A 15,873-nucleotide genomic window follows, 5' to 3' on the forward strand; every position below is an offset into this window, starting at 1 on the left:
CTCAATGCTGTTCATAATGATGTTGCTTTGTCTAAACAAAAATAAGATGTTTATATCCAGCCAACTGATACACTACAACTTGATTCAAGGGATTTTAATTGCTCTGGAGTTAGGTTTTCTACAGCGGACTATCAATCTACGGTCCAGGAGTTGGAGGTTTTAATCTGTTTGACAAACTCTAACCTTCAACCTGGTTTTACATTTCTGTCTGCAGAACACGTCTCTCAACATTTACAGGAAGAGTATTCTATGGGTTTTTCCAAAGCACCAAGTCAAGCTCCCTTGCCTCCACTAGATGATGCTAAGAAGGTACCTGCTTCGACTTGCTTGCCTGACAATGGAGCCAAACCATCTAAGACAAACTCCTAGGCAAATCTCTACCCTCCCTCCCCCCTTTCCCTGAGCCAGCTATGAATTTTCAAGCTTTACCCCCCCTTTCGTCAAGTTATCTTAACTCTAACGCTCTTACAATTAACACTTTTATTTTTTCTCCCACGGGTCTTCTGGGAACCCATTAACCTTACCAACCAACTCAATCTTTTCTACCCTTTAACCACTTGGATATTTGTCAACCTTCCTCCAACTCATTCTCCATCCATCCCAATTGTTCTCACTTTGATGGGCAAGAGTCTTTTGGATGCCTGAAGAGAAAACTTGGGGATGTAAACTTTGACACCTCTGATGATTCCAACAATTCAGATTTTCTCAAGAAATATATTGATCACCTTGCCCGCTCTAAATCAAAGTCCAAACTAGTGCCTTGGTATCTGAACTACAATCAGATGAGAGGAACAATCCAACCCCTACTATGAAGAACAATACTTTTTTAGGGGAGGATAGTTGTTACTGTGCAACACAGAGGATTCCACACTCATCCATCCAGGTCATTTTAATCTTATTCTCTTTCTTTTCTGTTATTCCTTTTGATTGTTTCTTTATGATTTTCCGGAGTGTCTGCATATGTTTGTTCAAACTTAGGAGGAATATTGTGCTTAACATCAGGTCTCTTCCTCATCTTGTGTTTCTACCTTTTTTATTTTTCTCTTTGTGGTTGTGTTTACCCTTTATTTTCCTGCTTCCGCACATTTTGCCTTGTACCTTGGTCTTCTTTAATTCTGTAACTATGATTTTCTTTTGCTGGAATGTTAGAAGTCTACACTCTCAAAAAATTGTAAAAGCTTTACGGAAACACTTGTCATCTCATAACCTGGACATAATTCTCTTGATGGATACTAAGATACCTAATTTGGAGACCTTTAAAATGCCTAGATTTCTAAATAATTATAAATTGCTTGGTTTCTCTCCAAGTTATGGAGCTAAGGGTCTTAGTGGGGACCTTTTTTGTTTGGGGAAGTTGTCAATCTCTTGTGACTCTGTCATATCTAGACCTCGGTTTATAGCTTTGAACTTCACTAGTTGGATACAATGAACCTTGGTGCCTCATTAGACTTTATGCACCACCTTCCCCCACCAAAAGGCTTGAGTTTTGGTCAATGTTAAATACATTTATCTCTAATTTATAGATTCCTTTTGTCCTCATGGGAGGCTTTAACCAACTATTGTATTCTGAGGATAAATTTGGGGGTTGCCCCCCATCCTTTACAAACTTTTTAGCATAAAACCTAATCCTCATTTCCAACTTTGACTTCATTAATTTACCCATCAGGGGATCTCCCTTTACTTGGTTAAATAAACAAAAAATCCCAAATTTAATAAAGGAAAAAAGTGACCATTGTTTGGCTCACCCTCTCTGGACCTCTCAGTGGAATCTTATATCCCTTTCTACTCTTCCAGCATTCGGTTCTGACAATAACCCTCTATTTCTAAAAACTAGCTTTTCTCTATCCAATCATAAAAAACTCTTCCATTTCCATGCTGTCTAGCTCTCTCATCCTGGCTTCTCTAAGTTCTACAAATCCAAATGGAAATTTTTAGGGAATCTTGATAACCTGACAGTGAAGTTACAACACTTTAAACCTTTTCTCATCCATTGGAATCGTGATGTTTTTGGTAACATCACTAATCTTCGTGACTCTCTTTTCAATCAACTTGTCCTTGAAAACTCTGTACCATCACCTGAAGTTGAAGAAAAAATTTCTGAAATTAATTCCCATATCCATTGGATCCTTGAAGCTGAGGAAATTTTTTGGTTTCAAAAGTCACGACACCTCTATGTGACTCAAGGGGACAGGAACACTTTTTTTTTATCACTCCATTACCAAGATCAACAACAAAACTAGGCAAATTGATTGCATCAAAAATGTCAATGGCCTTTTTATCACTGATACAAAATCAATTGCGGCCACTTACACCTCTCACTTCTCATCCATCTTTACCACCTCTCACCCCCTTGACCCTTCCTTCATTGAACTTCTTTTCTATAACATCATGATGGATCCCTCTAACTCAAGCATTACATCCATTCCTTCTTTATAGGAAATTAAGGATGTTGTGTTCAGTATTGGTCCCTATAAAGCACCTGATCATGATGGGTTCTTGGTCATTTTCTATCACAAGCACGGAGACATGTTACAATCGGACATCATGAACCTTGTCCATTCCTTTTTCAATATTGGCACCCTCCCTCCAAAAATAAATCATACACTTATCACTCTCATCCCAAAAAGGAAAACTGCCGTTCTACCAGTGGATTTTAGACTCATCAGTCTCTGTACAGTCTCTTACAAAATCATTGCAAAAATCCTTGCTGGCAGACTTCGAAATCACCTTGACTCCTTCATATCCCCTTTCTAATCTGCATTTGTAAAAGGCTGCCAAATTTCCGACAATGTCATCATTGCTCATGAAATAGTTCAAAAAATACAAAGGAAAACAAGGATGGATTGCTATTAAACTTGACATGTCTAAGGCCTAAGATAAAGTGGAATGGAGTTTTATCCAAAGCCTTTTCTCATTCATGGGCTTTTCCTCTAAATGGTGTGATATGATTTACCATCTAATGTCCTCAGTCTCTTATTCCATCAAACTACATGGTGGAGCTTTTGATTACTTTGAGCTTACTAGAGGAATCAGACAAGGATGCCCATTAAGCCCCTATCTCTTCATACTTGCTATAGAAGGTTTTTCCAGATTGTTAGCCACCTATCATGACCTTAATCTTTTTAAGGGAATTCACATTGTTAGACATGCACCTAAAATCACCCATTTACTCTTTGCGGACGACACCATGATTTTCTGTCATGCATCCATGGATGACATTGATACCATTCAGGCCATCTTACAACTCTTTGAGGATCTATCTAGATTGTCTATTAATTGAAATAAAAGTGAGGCTCTTTTCAGCAATAACACCCCACCGGAGACCCTTTCCCCGATTTGTAAGAGATTCAAGATGCAAGAGATTACCTCAAAATCCATTTATCTTGGCACCCCTGTATCCATTTCTAGAAGGAAGAGTAACCACTGTGCTGGCCTAATCTCCAAAGTCCAAAGGAAACTTTCGTCCTGGAAATCCTCTTTACTGTCACAAGCTGGACGTACAATTTTACTCAAATCTGTTATTTGCTCTATGCCCACCTACTCTATGTCCTGTTTCCTCCTTCCAAAAGCCATCCACACCACTTTAGATTCCATTAGTTCTAAATTCTAGAGAGAAGTGCAAAAGGATGAGAAAAAACTTGCTTTAATTTCATGGAAGTCTATTTGCAAGCCCAAAATTGGGGGAGGGGGTTGGGTTTGAGACTTTCTGCCAACCACAATGAAGCCCTTTTAATTCGACTTGATTGGCGCCTCCTCACTCAACCTAATAGTTTATGGTGTAAACTTCTCAAAGTCAAGTACTTTCCCAATAAGTCCATTTTGAACCTGTCTTTCAAACCTAAAGCGGACTCATGGGTATGGAACAGTATTGGTCACATCTGGCCACATCTCAGGAATTTATCCAAATGGAAAATCGACACTGGATCTGATATCCCTCTTTAGGATGGTAATTGGATTCCGGGGCACTCTCCCGCATATTTGGATGCCCCGAATATCAATAGGCAGTCATACCAAGTCGTCTCTGATATCATCTGTGGAAGGTCATGTACCTCTCATTTCCTCCATCTTCCCCTCTGATCTGGCATCACACTCCAACATTCCACTCTCTAACACTCCTCATGTGGACTTTCTATACTGTCCCCTAACCAAACTGGGTAGCATCACCATAAAAATTGCGGCTCGTTACCTTATCAACCCTCTACTTGGTCCATCACCTTCACCAAAAATTTGGAAAATCTTATGGTCCTTAAAAATACATCCTAAATTTAAGATCTTTTGCTGAAAACTCCTTTTGAATGGCCTTGGGACAAGATCTATCTTGTCAAGATTTCATCACATAGAAACATCATGTGCTTTGTGTGGTAACACTATCATTGAATCTTATTAGCACCTTTTTCTCTCCTGCAACATTTCCAAACACATTTTGCTGGCTGGACCTCTAGGACTTAGAACCGAATTTTTAAGGGCTGACTCCATCTACCACCTCTGCACATCTCTCCTTACTCAACCACTACCCTGTCCTAATTTTGAATAAAAAATTTTCCTATCCTTGTTCACAATAACTTGCTATTTCATCTGGAATGAACAGAATAAACGCCACATTAACAATACTCCTGCAAACCCATTGGCAATATTAAATAATATTAACAAATGGATTCAAGATCTAAATCTCTCACCATCATGTCTCCCTCAAATCAGTTCTACCCCAACCCCTTTACATCTCTGCAAAAATGAGTTGCTAATCTCCCTACCATCTGACTCCCTACTATTCCGGAATGACTCATTTCTCTGTGGATATTCTAACTTAGGCTTTGCAGGAACAGCACAAGAGGCAGAAGCTCAAGGGGTGCTCCTCGGGCTACAACAAATAAGGGAGTCTCAAAGCACTTCTCTCAATATCTAGACTGATTGCAAGGACATTATACATTGGCTGAACCCTACAAGTCTACAACAACTCAATGGCCATGGGAATTTTACGTCGTCTTACGGGATGGTAGGCATATTTTGAGGAATTTCAGTAATTTTTAACTTTGCAAGAAAGCTAGAACTTTTGTGTATTTGATTCACAAGTTAGCAAACTATGCTCGATGTTCTAAAACTGCTGTGTATCTCTGACTTTGATCTACTATAAGTATCGTATTTGTCCAAAAAAATATATATATATCATGTATGCTCTTCCCAAGGAATAGAATCACATGCACGTCCTTAGGAAAAGAACCGCATGCACCCATTGAAGAATTTTTTTCCTCTACTGTCCGCTGCCCGGACAGGACCGTGTTGTCCCCTCACATGGGGGCGCAAAATGTCGACTTAACCTTGCCTGGACAGTGTGTTCAGGCAGGGGGTTAGGTCATCATTTGCAACCCCCCCCCATGTGGCCCCCCCATGGGAAGGAACAGCACGGTCCTGTCCAGGCAGCGGACAGGAGTCTTCCAAATCCATCAAGTGTTTTTTTTTCACATTTTTTGGCATCCAAGAAACAGAACTGCCTAAAATACTTTGATTTGAGCAACCGAGCCCAAAGCTCATCTGGGTGCATAAACGGAGTGAAAGGGCTGAATTATGGTCTCCACTTGACTGGGTACCTGACCCAGTTCTGGTTTTAGGAGAGCAGATCAGATGCTGCTCCGGTATTTGGGAGTCAAAAAGATTTAGGAAAATTTTTTGTTCCACCAGAAATGTGATTTCATACCATCAAATGTTTCAACATCCAATATGTATCGATTTTATTAGGGTTAGCTTTATGAAATATATATAACCACCACAAATATGGGTGCTAGGTACAAGAGATTTCATTCCACTTCCTATTATTACTTTGAATAGATAAGGGTTAATGCCGCACATCTATCATAATGGCACTAGAATTGATGCGTAGGTGTAATCTGTGAACCCCACTCACCATCCTCTGCAGTACCGACGGGGCGGTGGTGCACATCCGATGGCACACAGGCCAAATGGCAGACATGGTACACACGACCTCTGCTGTGCCACCGGATGTGCACTGACACCCCGCCGGTACTACAGAGGATTTTAATCTCTCACCATCCACTATGTCATTTTCTAACAGAACAAAGTTTGCCACTATTAGGGGTAAGTAAAGATAAATGTGGAATAGGAACGAATACCACTTGACCCAATCCAGTGGAGAATCAGATACCCAACAGTCACAGATTGCTTTTTACATCATCCCTCCATCTGCTTGAAATCATGTACCTATATTATCTTGGGCAACCCCCCAAAAAAACAAAAATGGCCATTGCACTACCTGTTTATAACTATGGAGAAAAATTGAATCTTCAAAGTAAACAAATTGACAAGCTATCCGAAAATTTTTACTCTATCAAAAAGAAATAAGGTCCTACCATCAAAATAAAACTCAAATAAGGTATACTTATATGAAGTTGAACCTACCAACACCAAGAGTAAAAAGAACAGCCTGCTAAGGACACCAGACTACGACTACTATGATTGCAACTTTGGCATCATAACCAGTTTATTGCCTTGACCTTGACTCAGCTCGCCTGGCCTCATCTGCTGATGAAGGAAACAACTCCACATACCGCGACCCAATTGTCATCTTGTCCTTGCACATTGCTTTCTTAGCCTCTTCAGCTGAACCAAACTCCACATATGCCTCACCGGTTGCTTTACCATCTGGCCTGCATGCGATGTGTATCCTCTCTTCTGTCACCCCTATGTCGCCAAAGAAGTCCACAATCTCAGCTTTGGTCACAGAGAATGGGAGGCCTCTGAGCTTTAGGATTTCAGTGTACTCCAACTGGTCCTTGTCAACAGACCTCTTTGCACGAGAGGGAGGTGGGCTACCATGGTAATCGTTGTCATAAATGCCTTCATAGTTTACCTCAGCAGCTACAGCATTGTAGTAATCTTGCTTCTTGCACCTAAAGACTTCCACATAACGGCGCCCCATGTTCTGGCGATCCCTCTGTAGAGCAAACTCAGCTTGCACGGGGCCAGAAAAGATGACGAATGCCTCTCCAGAGAAACGCCCACTCTTGTTAACCAGCAGTACATCCACAATTTCCAAACCCGCAAAAAACTTGAAGATGTCGATGTCGGTACAGTTGAAAGGGAGACCTCTGAGACGGACCACAGGGAACGTTGGGTGGAACCCACCACCGTAGCTGTAAGGCTGGAAGCTTCCGGCAGCACTGCTCACTGCGAAGTAGGGATTTGATTCGATCATTCTCTGTCTCTTTGAGCCGACCTCGTACCCGTCCGAAACCCCCCCGCTTCCCAACATTGCCCTTCAATTATCCAAACCCAAAAAAGAAAACATTCCCCACTTAACCCTGTTAATAAAACCAGACCCAACCCACGACTTCCTAATTTCTAGTTCCTCTTCCTACCATTCTCAAGCATTTATTTCATACTTTACTATCCCAACCTAAGTATTTTTACACAGAAGAAACCCACTAAATCAGCAAAGAATGAGGAAATACAGCATGAGGCAGTGCATCATGACAGGGATAAGGGAGCCTCAACTCACCACTTGTTATGAAAGGATCAATCAACAGTGTGCCTCTTGGATAGACCACAGCCTGCAGGCATCAGTGCGTCACACGCCCAACTGAAAGTCCTAGCCAAGTAAAAAGGTTCTTTGGCCAATGGGCCATCCAAGAGAGATCATGTCAGTTGGACCATAACCATGATTGATGAGCATGTCCAACTGACATGTACATAGCACTACTGCACACAATCTGTTGCAGTGAAGCACAACCCATGCCATATTTCCTCATCTTCGCATCAAATGAATTTCCAACAGCATGGTATTATAGAAGGGAAAATTGTCATAGCAAAAAGTACATAGTTCTATGAAAGCATGAAACACCAAGCCAAATGCATAGTTACACATGTAATGTGGCACAAACATATCAATAAAACGATACCAAGTACTTGCTGTAATGCAGTGAACTACTTTGTCGAGTCAATGATCATGAGGCAATGAAACTCAAGCGATTCAAAAGTCAAAAGAACATCAGATATTTTTCTCTACTCAAGAAGGCAAGAAAATTCTAGACAATGTTGAAACATCACTACATAACACAGAAATGAGAGATGAACTTGGCTTCTCAACACTTGAGCATTTAATATTTTTGCCCATACATCTCATCGATCTTTTGTTCACAAGACCTCACTAGCAACCACAGAAACAAACCAAAATATGACAACAGTGGTGAAAACTTGATCTTCCATACACCAAGCCTAGGCACAGCCATCACCTGGATCCTGTCCACAGTCCAGATGAATTCCTAGACAACCAGGGTGATGCAAATAAATCACATAAATGGGTGTATTTTATTAGAAAATAAGCTTTGGATTGGGTTATATATGTTCTGTGCATTGGCCCAATGGGTTTTCATGGAAGTAGGACCACTTTAATGGGCCTAAATTAATGATAAGTAGGAATAGGGAATTTATTTTATTAGGTTATTAGTTTGAGTTGTTTTACATCATTAAGTAATTGTTATGTACTTGGTTATTAAGGATAGGATATAGTCTTGAATAGATAGAACTCCTATTCCTACTTTGGATAGAGTTTTAATCATGTGGGACACCTATTCTAAATAGTTAAGATATAGTTTTAGTTATAAGGGACATCTTTCCTATTTCTCTCTTTCCCAATTCAAGTACATTTCTCTTTCCTACTATAAGTACACTTTTAGTTTCTGCATATTGATGCAAGAGCCATAGAGTTTCATATGATTTGGATGAATAAAGAGACAGCTTTTTTTTCTGTTCATGGTCTGTATGATTCAGATTCTGGTTGTGTGGCTCAACTATCCTATTGGAAATGTAAGGTTGGATCACAAAGGACCTAGCCCCAGGCAGGATCTTCTTGAACTAAATTTAATGCTGATTTGGTCTTCAAAAACTGAGCGACAACTGATGAACTTGTAGCAGATCACAAAACGAAATTGATTGAAATAGAAACAATGAAGAAAATAGAGGATAGAATTGGATCGAGTATCCCACTCTCTCCCGAATCTCTCTCCCACGGCCTCTCACCGTATTTTGGTGTCTCACCAATGGCATCTCACCATACTTTGGATTCAAGAGCCGATGGAACGGGATGGGGGAATGGAATGGGCATCTCACCCAAGGCCTCTCACCTATCCTATCTCAGGATTTCAACATTGCATAAGCAACTTTTCTATTCATTCAAATTCGTATACAAGGCTGTAGCCCCTTATAAACTTAAATATAAGACTCAAAAACAGACTCGAACACTAAAAAGGAAAGCCCTAACACAATCCTTAACTAATAAGGTAACCTAAATTGACTAGGAAAGTGAAATAATAAAGAAAACAGACTCAAAATAGGACTCTAACTGAACTAACGAAGTAAATTCTGTTTTCCAACTTTCTACCCATATTTTAGGCTCACTAAATTGGTCAATTACAAAGTAAACCCATGGGATCAAAAGCCCAACAGCTACAAAACCCAACCCAAAGCTTATTTTCAATAAAATAAGCCCTTTTGGTGACTAATCTGCATCAATTGGTGAGATTCCAATACTGCTGGTGGGATTCTAGGAAGGTCAGGTGAGAGATCCGGCCATATCTTATCTTCTTAAACTTGTTTTTCGATTGATAACTCTGCATCTCAGGTCAGTACTTAATACTCTGTTCTACAGTTTTCCAGCATAACTTTCTAAATCTGAAATTGATATTTTCTGAAGTTAATAGTTGTCGCAGTGACTAGGCAACCCAAGGTGTTGGAGGGGGTCTGGACGCAAGGCGACCAATTCGAAACTAGTGGCCAAGGCACCTAGACACCAAGCGGTCAAATGGGCGAAATATTATAGAACTGGTATCACATCTGTCTTCAGATTTGCTAATCGCAGGTCAAACTGAATAATCCTACGGTTTCAGAATTGGAATCTAGTTTCAAAACATCAGGGTCCTAATTTGCTGGAAATCTTATGTTCAATAGCTTATTCTTTAAACTACTGGTTTATGCTGTGGTAAAGGTTCACCTGCTATGCTTTAACTTAGATTTTGATGCAGAGTTAAGGGTCTACTCAAGGAAGAGTAAAGGCCAAAGGGCAGCAGCCCAAAAGTGTTTTAAGTGCCCACAATAGGCCTTGATTTAAGTTCTTTAATTCAGACCATACTAGCCCCATACATTGCTACATAACTTAAGCCCATATCAAGCCCATTTGTTGTTTCACAACTTAAGCTCATCAAGTCACTAGTGGAGCCAGCGGCCAGCATTGTATGGTAGATTTTGTTTGAATATTCTGTAGGCCCATGTGGTGTTACTACAAATTGAATGGCAACCAAGATAGTTACTAATTATGTAATGAGCTACTTAGGAAATTAAGACTTATGCTAAGTAATTATTTCTATTTTTTTGACTTTCTATATTTAAGGGTTGTTATTTCGTAATTGATTGGTGCTATTATAAATAAAAGAGTAGGGAAGCAAACCCCCCTCGATGTTGGAAAAAGTATTGTCTCTTCTCCAATGAAGCAACAGCTTCTATGGTGAAGTAGCAGCAAACAAAGTGGTGAACCCTTGGATGGCAGTTGATGAAGCCTAACCTAGATCTTGGTGGTGAAGCCAGACCATATCCTTCTCTCTCTACCATCTTCTCTTCTCTTTTGTTCCTTCCATTGACTCTCTCAGATTTTCCAGCAGGTATATCTCTTCCTACTGTGGCCTTCCTCTAGGTATTTTCTCAGTCTTTGAATCTTACTTGCTGTTCTATCATATCTATCATCTTCTAAAGTTTTCTGCAAGTATCCAACACAGAACCACCCACACGGTTTCTGTTTGTCACTTTCTTTTCTGTTTTAGGTTCTAGCTTGGCAACCATCAATCTCTAGGGCTGTGTTATCTCTCACCTCTTTCTTTCCCTCCATTTCCTACCATTCTATTACTAGTTTGTCATTGTTTCACACACTGATTTGGTGATATTCACCAGTAGTTCACTGTTTAGGTGTTGTTACGGATTCTGGCTCCGGGGATTCAAGGTAACATTCTAGTCAATCCAGCCATTGGATTGACTTCATCTTTTGATATTATTTTCCTCCCTGATATTAATATATAAAACCATAATTTGAGGTCATCAGACCCAAAAATTGGAACTTATCTCTGTTCTCTTGAGTTGCTAAATTTTGTTGATCTAAAGTTTTTATTTTCTGTTATACCTTGTTACAGAAGAGCCACCCATTGGATCAGCTTGTTCCTTGAAGGGATTGACTAGCGCAGTGTGGGGCCTAATCAATACAAATCTCAGCCACATCCTACCGTTGGATTCTGAAATTTTGACTTTCTATATTCTGCCATAATGTTTACTTACTTGGATTGCTGTGTTACTGTCCTGTGGTTATTGTGTTCTCTTAATCTTAACTTACCTACCCCAGAACACATCAATTGGTATCAATAGAATTCTGCATCAGATTTGTTTCACTAAACCAATGGGTTATCATACCTGTTGCTGATCAGTTTCTGCCCAGTATCTTGCGAGTAATTTGAGTTCCTAGTTTTTATGATCTTGAGATCCAATCATTAGCTCAAGACCATCTTTTAAAGAATGGCTCCATGCTATATTATCAAGCTCAAATCAAATATTACATCCATCTGAATTGTTGATCTACCATTACTAAATAATCTCGAATTCTAGTAATCATTTTTCACTGTGATTCTGGTTTAATCAAATTTTCCGAAACCTAGTTCCTTAGGCTTCTAAAAAGCCATAACAGGGCATATTCGTTTGTGAATCCTCCTCTCACTCAATTTTAATCCCCTTATTTTTTTCTGCCTTAAATACATAATACCATGAAAACAGTGCAAAACTTCATACCGACTGTAAGATAATGACGTTACGAAAGGAACTCTAATCCCACAATCAGCCCAAATATTTACTTCACAACCATAACTGAGATTTCAATTACCAACTACTATTGAAGTGGTGTCACAGTTTGAAACCAACTGCAAATAATACAAAGTTATCTAAGGAAACCTAATCTCATCAGCAGCCCAAAAATTTGCTTTGCTTCCCAAAACCCTAAGCTTCAGTACCTGGGAATCCAATTCCCTCCAGGTCTATATCACATGATAATGTCCCGATATCAGGTTTTTTTACTGGGAGCCAACACTGTGATTCAGGATGCTCAATAGGCCAGAATAATAATCAACATATCAAAAGGGAAGGGGGTAGTCAGCCACCTAAGATAATTCTTTTTACTCTTCTTTCTGTAAGGATGGATAAACATTCTAAAAACATATAATGGGTCTCGATCCCTGCATCTGTCACACATACAGCTGCTATTTTGTAGGGCAGGTCCACAATACAATAACTTAACTCATTGACCAACACCACTTAATGTAATATAGTAAATAGATATCATGTCCTTCATAGCAGAAACTGAGAAATAATAAGACAAGGCTCTGATCCGAGAATTCAAGGACAAAGTAAAGGCATCAGTAACTTAAACTTGTCCACACATGAACTTACCTGAAGTTCAGAGATCAAGTGTAACACATCATTTGCAGACACTTTGAGCAAAATGGAAGATAGAAAACAGAATAGAGAAATTAATCCAGAACCTCAAAAGAAAGAGAGAGAGAGAGAGAGAGAAGCTGTAGATTTGGATAAACATATTTTGAGAAAACACTTCAAAGTCATCAGGAATTCAAGGACAAAGTAAAGGCATCAGTAACTTAAACTTGTCAACACATGAACTTACCTGAAATTCAGAGATCAAGTGTAACACATCATTTGCAGACACTTTGAGCAAAATGGAAGATAGAAAACAGAATAGAGAAATTAATCCAGAACCTCAAAAGAAAGAGAGAGACAGAGAGAGAAGCTGTAGATTTGGATAAACATATTTTGAGAAAACACTTCAAAGTCATCAGGAATTCAAGGACAAAGTAAAGGCATCAGTAACTTAAACTTGTCAACACATGAACTTACCTGAAATTCAGAGATCAAGTGTAACACATCATTTGCAGACACTTTGAGCAAAATGGAAGATAGAAAACAAAATAGAGAAACTGATCCAGCACCTCAAAAAGAAAGAGATAGAGAGAAGCAATGGATTTGGATTAACATGTTTTGAGAAAACACTTCAAAGTCATCAGGAATTCAAGGACAAAGTAAAAGCATCAGTAACTTAAACTTGTCAACACATGAACTTACCTGAAGTTCAGAGATCAAGTGTAACACATCATTTGCAGACACTTTGAGCAAAATGGAAGATAGAAAACACAATAGAGAAACTGATTCAGCACCTCAAAAGAAAGAGCGAGAGAGAGAAGCAATGGATTTGGATTAACATGTTTTGAGAAAACACTTCAAAGTCATAAGGAAAAACAAACTCAAGATCGGAAGGTAAAACTCATCTTCTTTGTCAGCTCATATCCCCCTGCAGACTGGGTTCCAACTTCAATCCCGGCCATCTCCGGAAAAAAATATATATATATATATATATATACTAGAAACTAGTGTGTTATGAGAAGCTTAATGTAAGCTTCTGGACTCAAAACCCATGAAGGTAACTCACAAAAGTGACAATATTCCAAATCGCTTATGGGCCCACTCGAATAATAGATAACTCAAATCTAAGGTGCAATGGCTCAATTGTAAATAACCAGAATTTTCTAGGGTTAACTAGGTAAGTGAAATATGGACTAGGTGGATTAAAGGAATAAAAAGGGGGTAATTATGGAAAGGAGGTTAAATAAAAAAAAAACAAGTGGAAAAGAACGTTGATGAGAAAAGGGTAAACTGGAAAGTAACTAAAAAAAAGGATAAGTTAGAATAAGAAGGGAAGGAAGGGGCAATAATGGAACTTAAGGAGTAAGAATAAGAAAAAAAACCGGAATTGAGGAGGAAGGTTTGGGGTTGTCTTTAACCTCCCACAACATAACGAGTGGCAGAAAAACTATTAGGCTTCAAATTGTGGATCGCACCTCTCAGCCCTATGGATTGATACCACTGGTCGCCCAAATCGGATGTAAAGGAGGAGATACAATTTTCTGCAAATCAAACCTTACAACAAGCACAATATCAGATCTGATCTTTGGTTTGAACCTCACGATGCAAAGTAAATAAGGGGCAAGAAACTAGGGTTAGGGTCACCTGAAGTAGGAGAGCTCACACCCAAAGTATTAGAAAGAAAAGAGAGGAAGAGAGATAAAAACTACCAACGAGAGGGCCTGTTATTACCGCCAGAAACAGTAAATCGAAGGGGACGAAAGAAGAAAATATCAGGAGGAAGAGATGGTCACAAAACCTGATTTGTACCAAACTGGTAACAAAACCTAAACTTTCATTCATTCAAATCTGCCCAACGAATTGGGTTACAAGCATTATTTATATAAAAATAAATTAAATGTCCTAACTAAAATCTACTTCCTAAAACGCAGACTAACTAAAATAGAAACCTGACAAAACTCAAATCGGTAATTTACCCGAAATAAAAGATTACATATATTTCCCAAATAAAATAATTCTTAAATATCCTATTGAACCTAAAACCCACTTGGACCCGGTTCATCTTGGTTTGGGTTCTCAAACAGGTTTGGCACAGCGCATGGAACAGCTCCAACATCAGAGAGAGATAGAGAGAGCCCAACAAGAATAATGAGGTTAAAACAAATGCTCGGAGGCTTAACTAATTAGGTTAAAATGTCAAAATCTATTGCAATCTGAAGTATTAAAAGCTGAAATCTTGAAAAATAGGAAGAAAGTACAATCTCGTTTATTAAATAACCCTTTACTTTTTGGTTTTTTATCCTCTCAAATGCGGGCAGTGCAGCACACTTGAGAATCCAATCATAAAAACATAAGCAGTGGCGTCTTTTTATGTTCTCAAGTGTTGGGAGCACGGTTGGATTCTCAAGTGTGGGCAGTGCACCGGACTTGAGACGATAAAAAAATCCTTACTTTTTCAGCCCAGCTTGACCACATCCTCTTCCTACAGTCAAAGTACCCATGAGCACTGGGTGTTTCTCAACAAAACCATCAACATCATAAAATATCACGGCAGCGAAGTTCACTGGTCTCCATCAGCAGGAACATAAAACGAAACCCTAAACATCATCCATTCCCTAATCATACGACAGATAATGGGGTCTCCCCCAAGGATAAACCAGAATCATAAGACAGATAATGGTGTCTCGCACCAGGATAAATCATAACAAGTCAAACCCTAATAAAACCATGCAAACCCTGATGATACTTCTCTACGAAAAAAATCTCAAGAGAGTAAAGTGTTCACATTATAAGGGTTCATACACAGTCACACAAATGAGACAACCACCATCACAACAAAAGTATTAAGATGATTCATCAGTAAAAATAAAAATAAAAAATCCCACACAAAAACCATACCAGACCCAAAAAAGAAACCCTAACAGTACCATACATTTGCTTCTCAAACCAAATCCACATGAATAGATAACAAATCGAGACAAGCAGGTAGACGCCATAAACAAAAATTACGTAACAAACGGAAAGATGAAAAAAAAAGATAGACAGATATTCGAACTTACCCCCTTGATCCGTACATGGTGTTGAGAGTAGAAAAGCTCCGTATAAATCTCAGATAGAGGGAAAAGGATCTGCAAATTCGTAACTTTAGAAAGAGGAAAGAAGAAAACCCAAACTCGGCTCGCTGCTTGGCTGCGAGTCTAAAAAGACGAACGAGAATCCCAAACCCTAACCAAAAGAGCAGTGGTTTTCCTCCCGCTTAATGTTTATAATTTTCTTTCTCTCTTCTAATTTCGACCGTCTTTACCGAGAGAGGACTTAAGCTAGTTACCCGTGCTTTTTCTGACCGCCTTGACTGAACCTTTTGTCTCTTTGGTTCCGTTTGGTTGGGTCGAAAGTGGATAA

At 39.2% G+C, this 15,873-nt stretch overlaps 1 protein-coding gene and 4 non-coding genes across 5 annotated transcripts; all 5 read right to left on the bottom strand.

Annotated features, from left to right (window-relative positions):
* Positions 1-6,321: 6,321 nt before the first annotated feature.
* LOC122661970 (heterogeneous nuclear ribonucleoprotein H) lies at positions 6,322-15,625 on the bottom strand. The gene is made up of 2 exons (XM_043857496.1): positions 15,531-15,625; positions 6,322-7,268 (listed from the first exon to the last, which is right to left on the bottom strand). The coding sequence occupies exons 1-2, from the start codon at positions 15,545-15,547 to the stop codon at positions 6,494-6,496; spliced, it is 792 nt and encodes a 263-aa protein (XP_043713431.1). The 5' UTR covers positions 15,548-15,625; the 3' UTR covers positions 6,322-6,493.
* Positions 12,449-12,513, bottom strand: LOC122663466. Its single transcript, XR_006333137.1, has one exon. It is a non-coding gene; the product is annotated as a small nucleolar RNA snoR101 (small nucleolar RNA).
* Positions 12,681-12,745, bottom strand: LOC122663467. Its single transcript, XR_006333138.1, has one exon. It is a non-coding gene; the product is annotated as a small nucleolar RNA snoR101 (small nucleolar RNA).
* On the bottom strand, positions 12,911-12,975 carry LOC122663468. Its single transcript, XR_006333139.1, has one exon. It is a non-coding gene; the product is annotated as a small nucleolar RNA snoR101 (small nucleolar RNA).
* Positions 13,136-13,200, bottom strand: LOC122663465. Its single transcript, XR_006333136.1, has one exon. It is a non-coding gene; the product is annotated as a small nucleolar RNA snoR101 (small nucleolar RNA).
* Positions 15,626-15,873: the final 248 nt, after the last annotated feature.

Source organism: Telopea speciosissima, chromosome 5, assembly GCF_018873765.1.
Source record: "Telopea speciosissima isolate NSW1024214 ecotype Mountain lineage chromosome 5, Tspe_v1, whole genome shotgun sequence".
In the NCBI taxonomy this organism is placed as follows: Eukaryota; Viridiplantae; Streptophyta; class Magnoliopsida; order Proteales; family Proteaceae; genus Telopea; species Telopea speciosissima.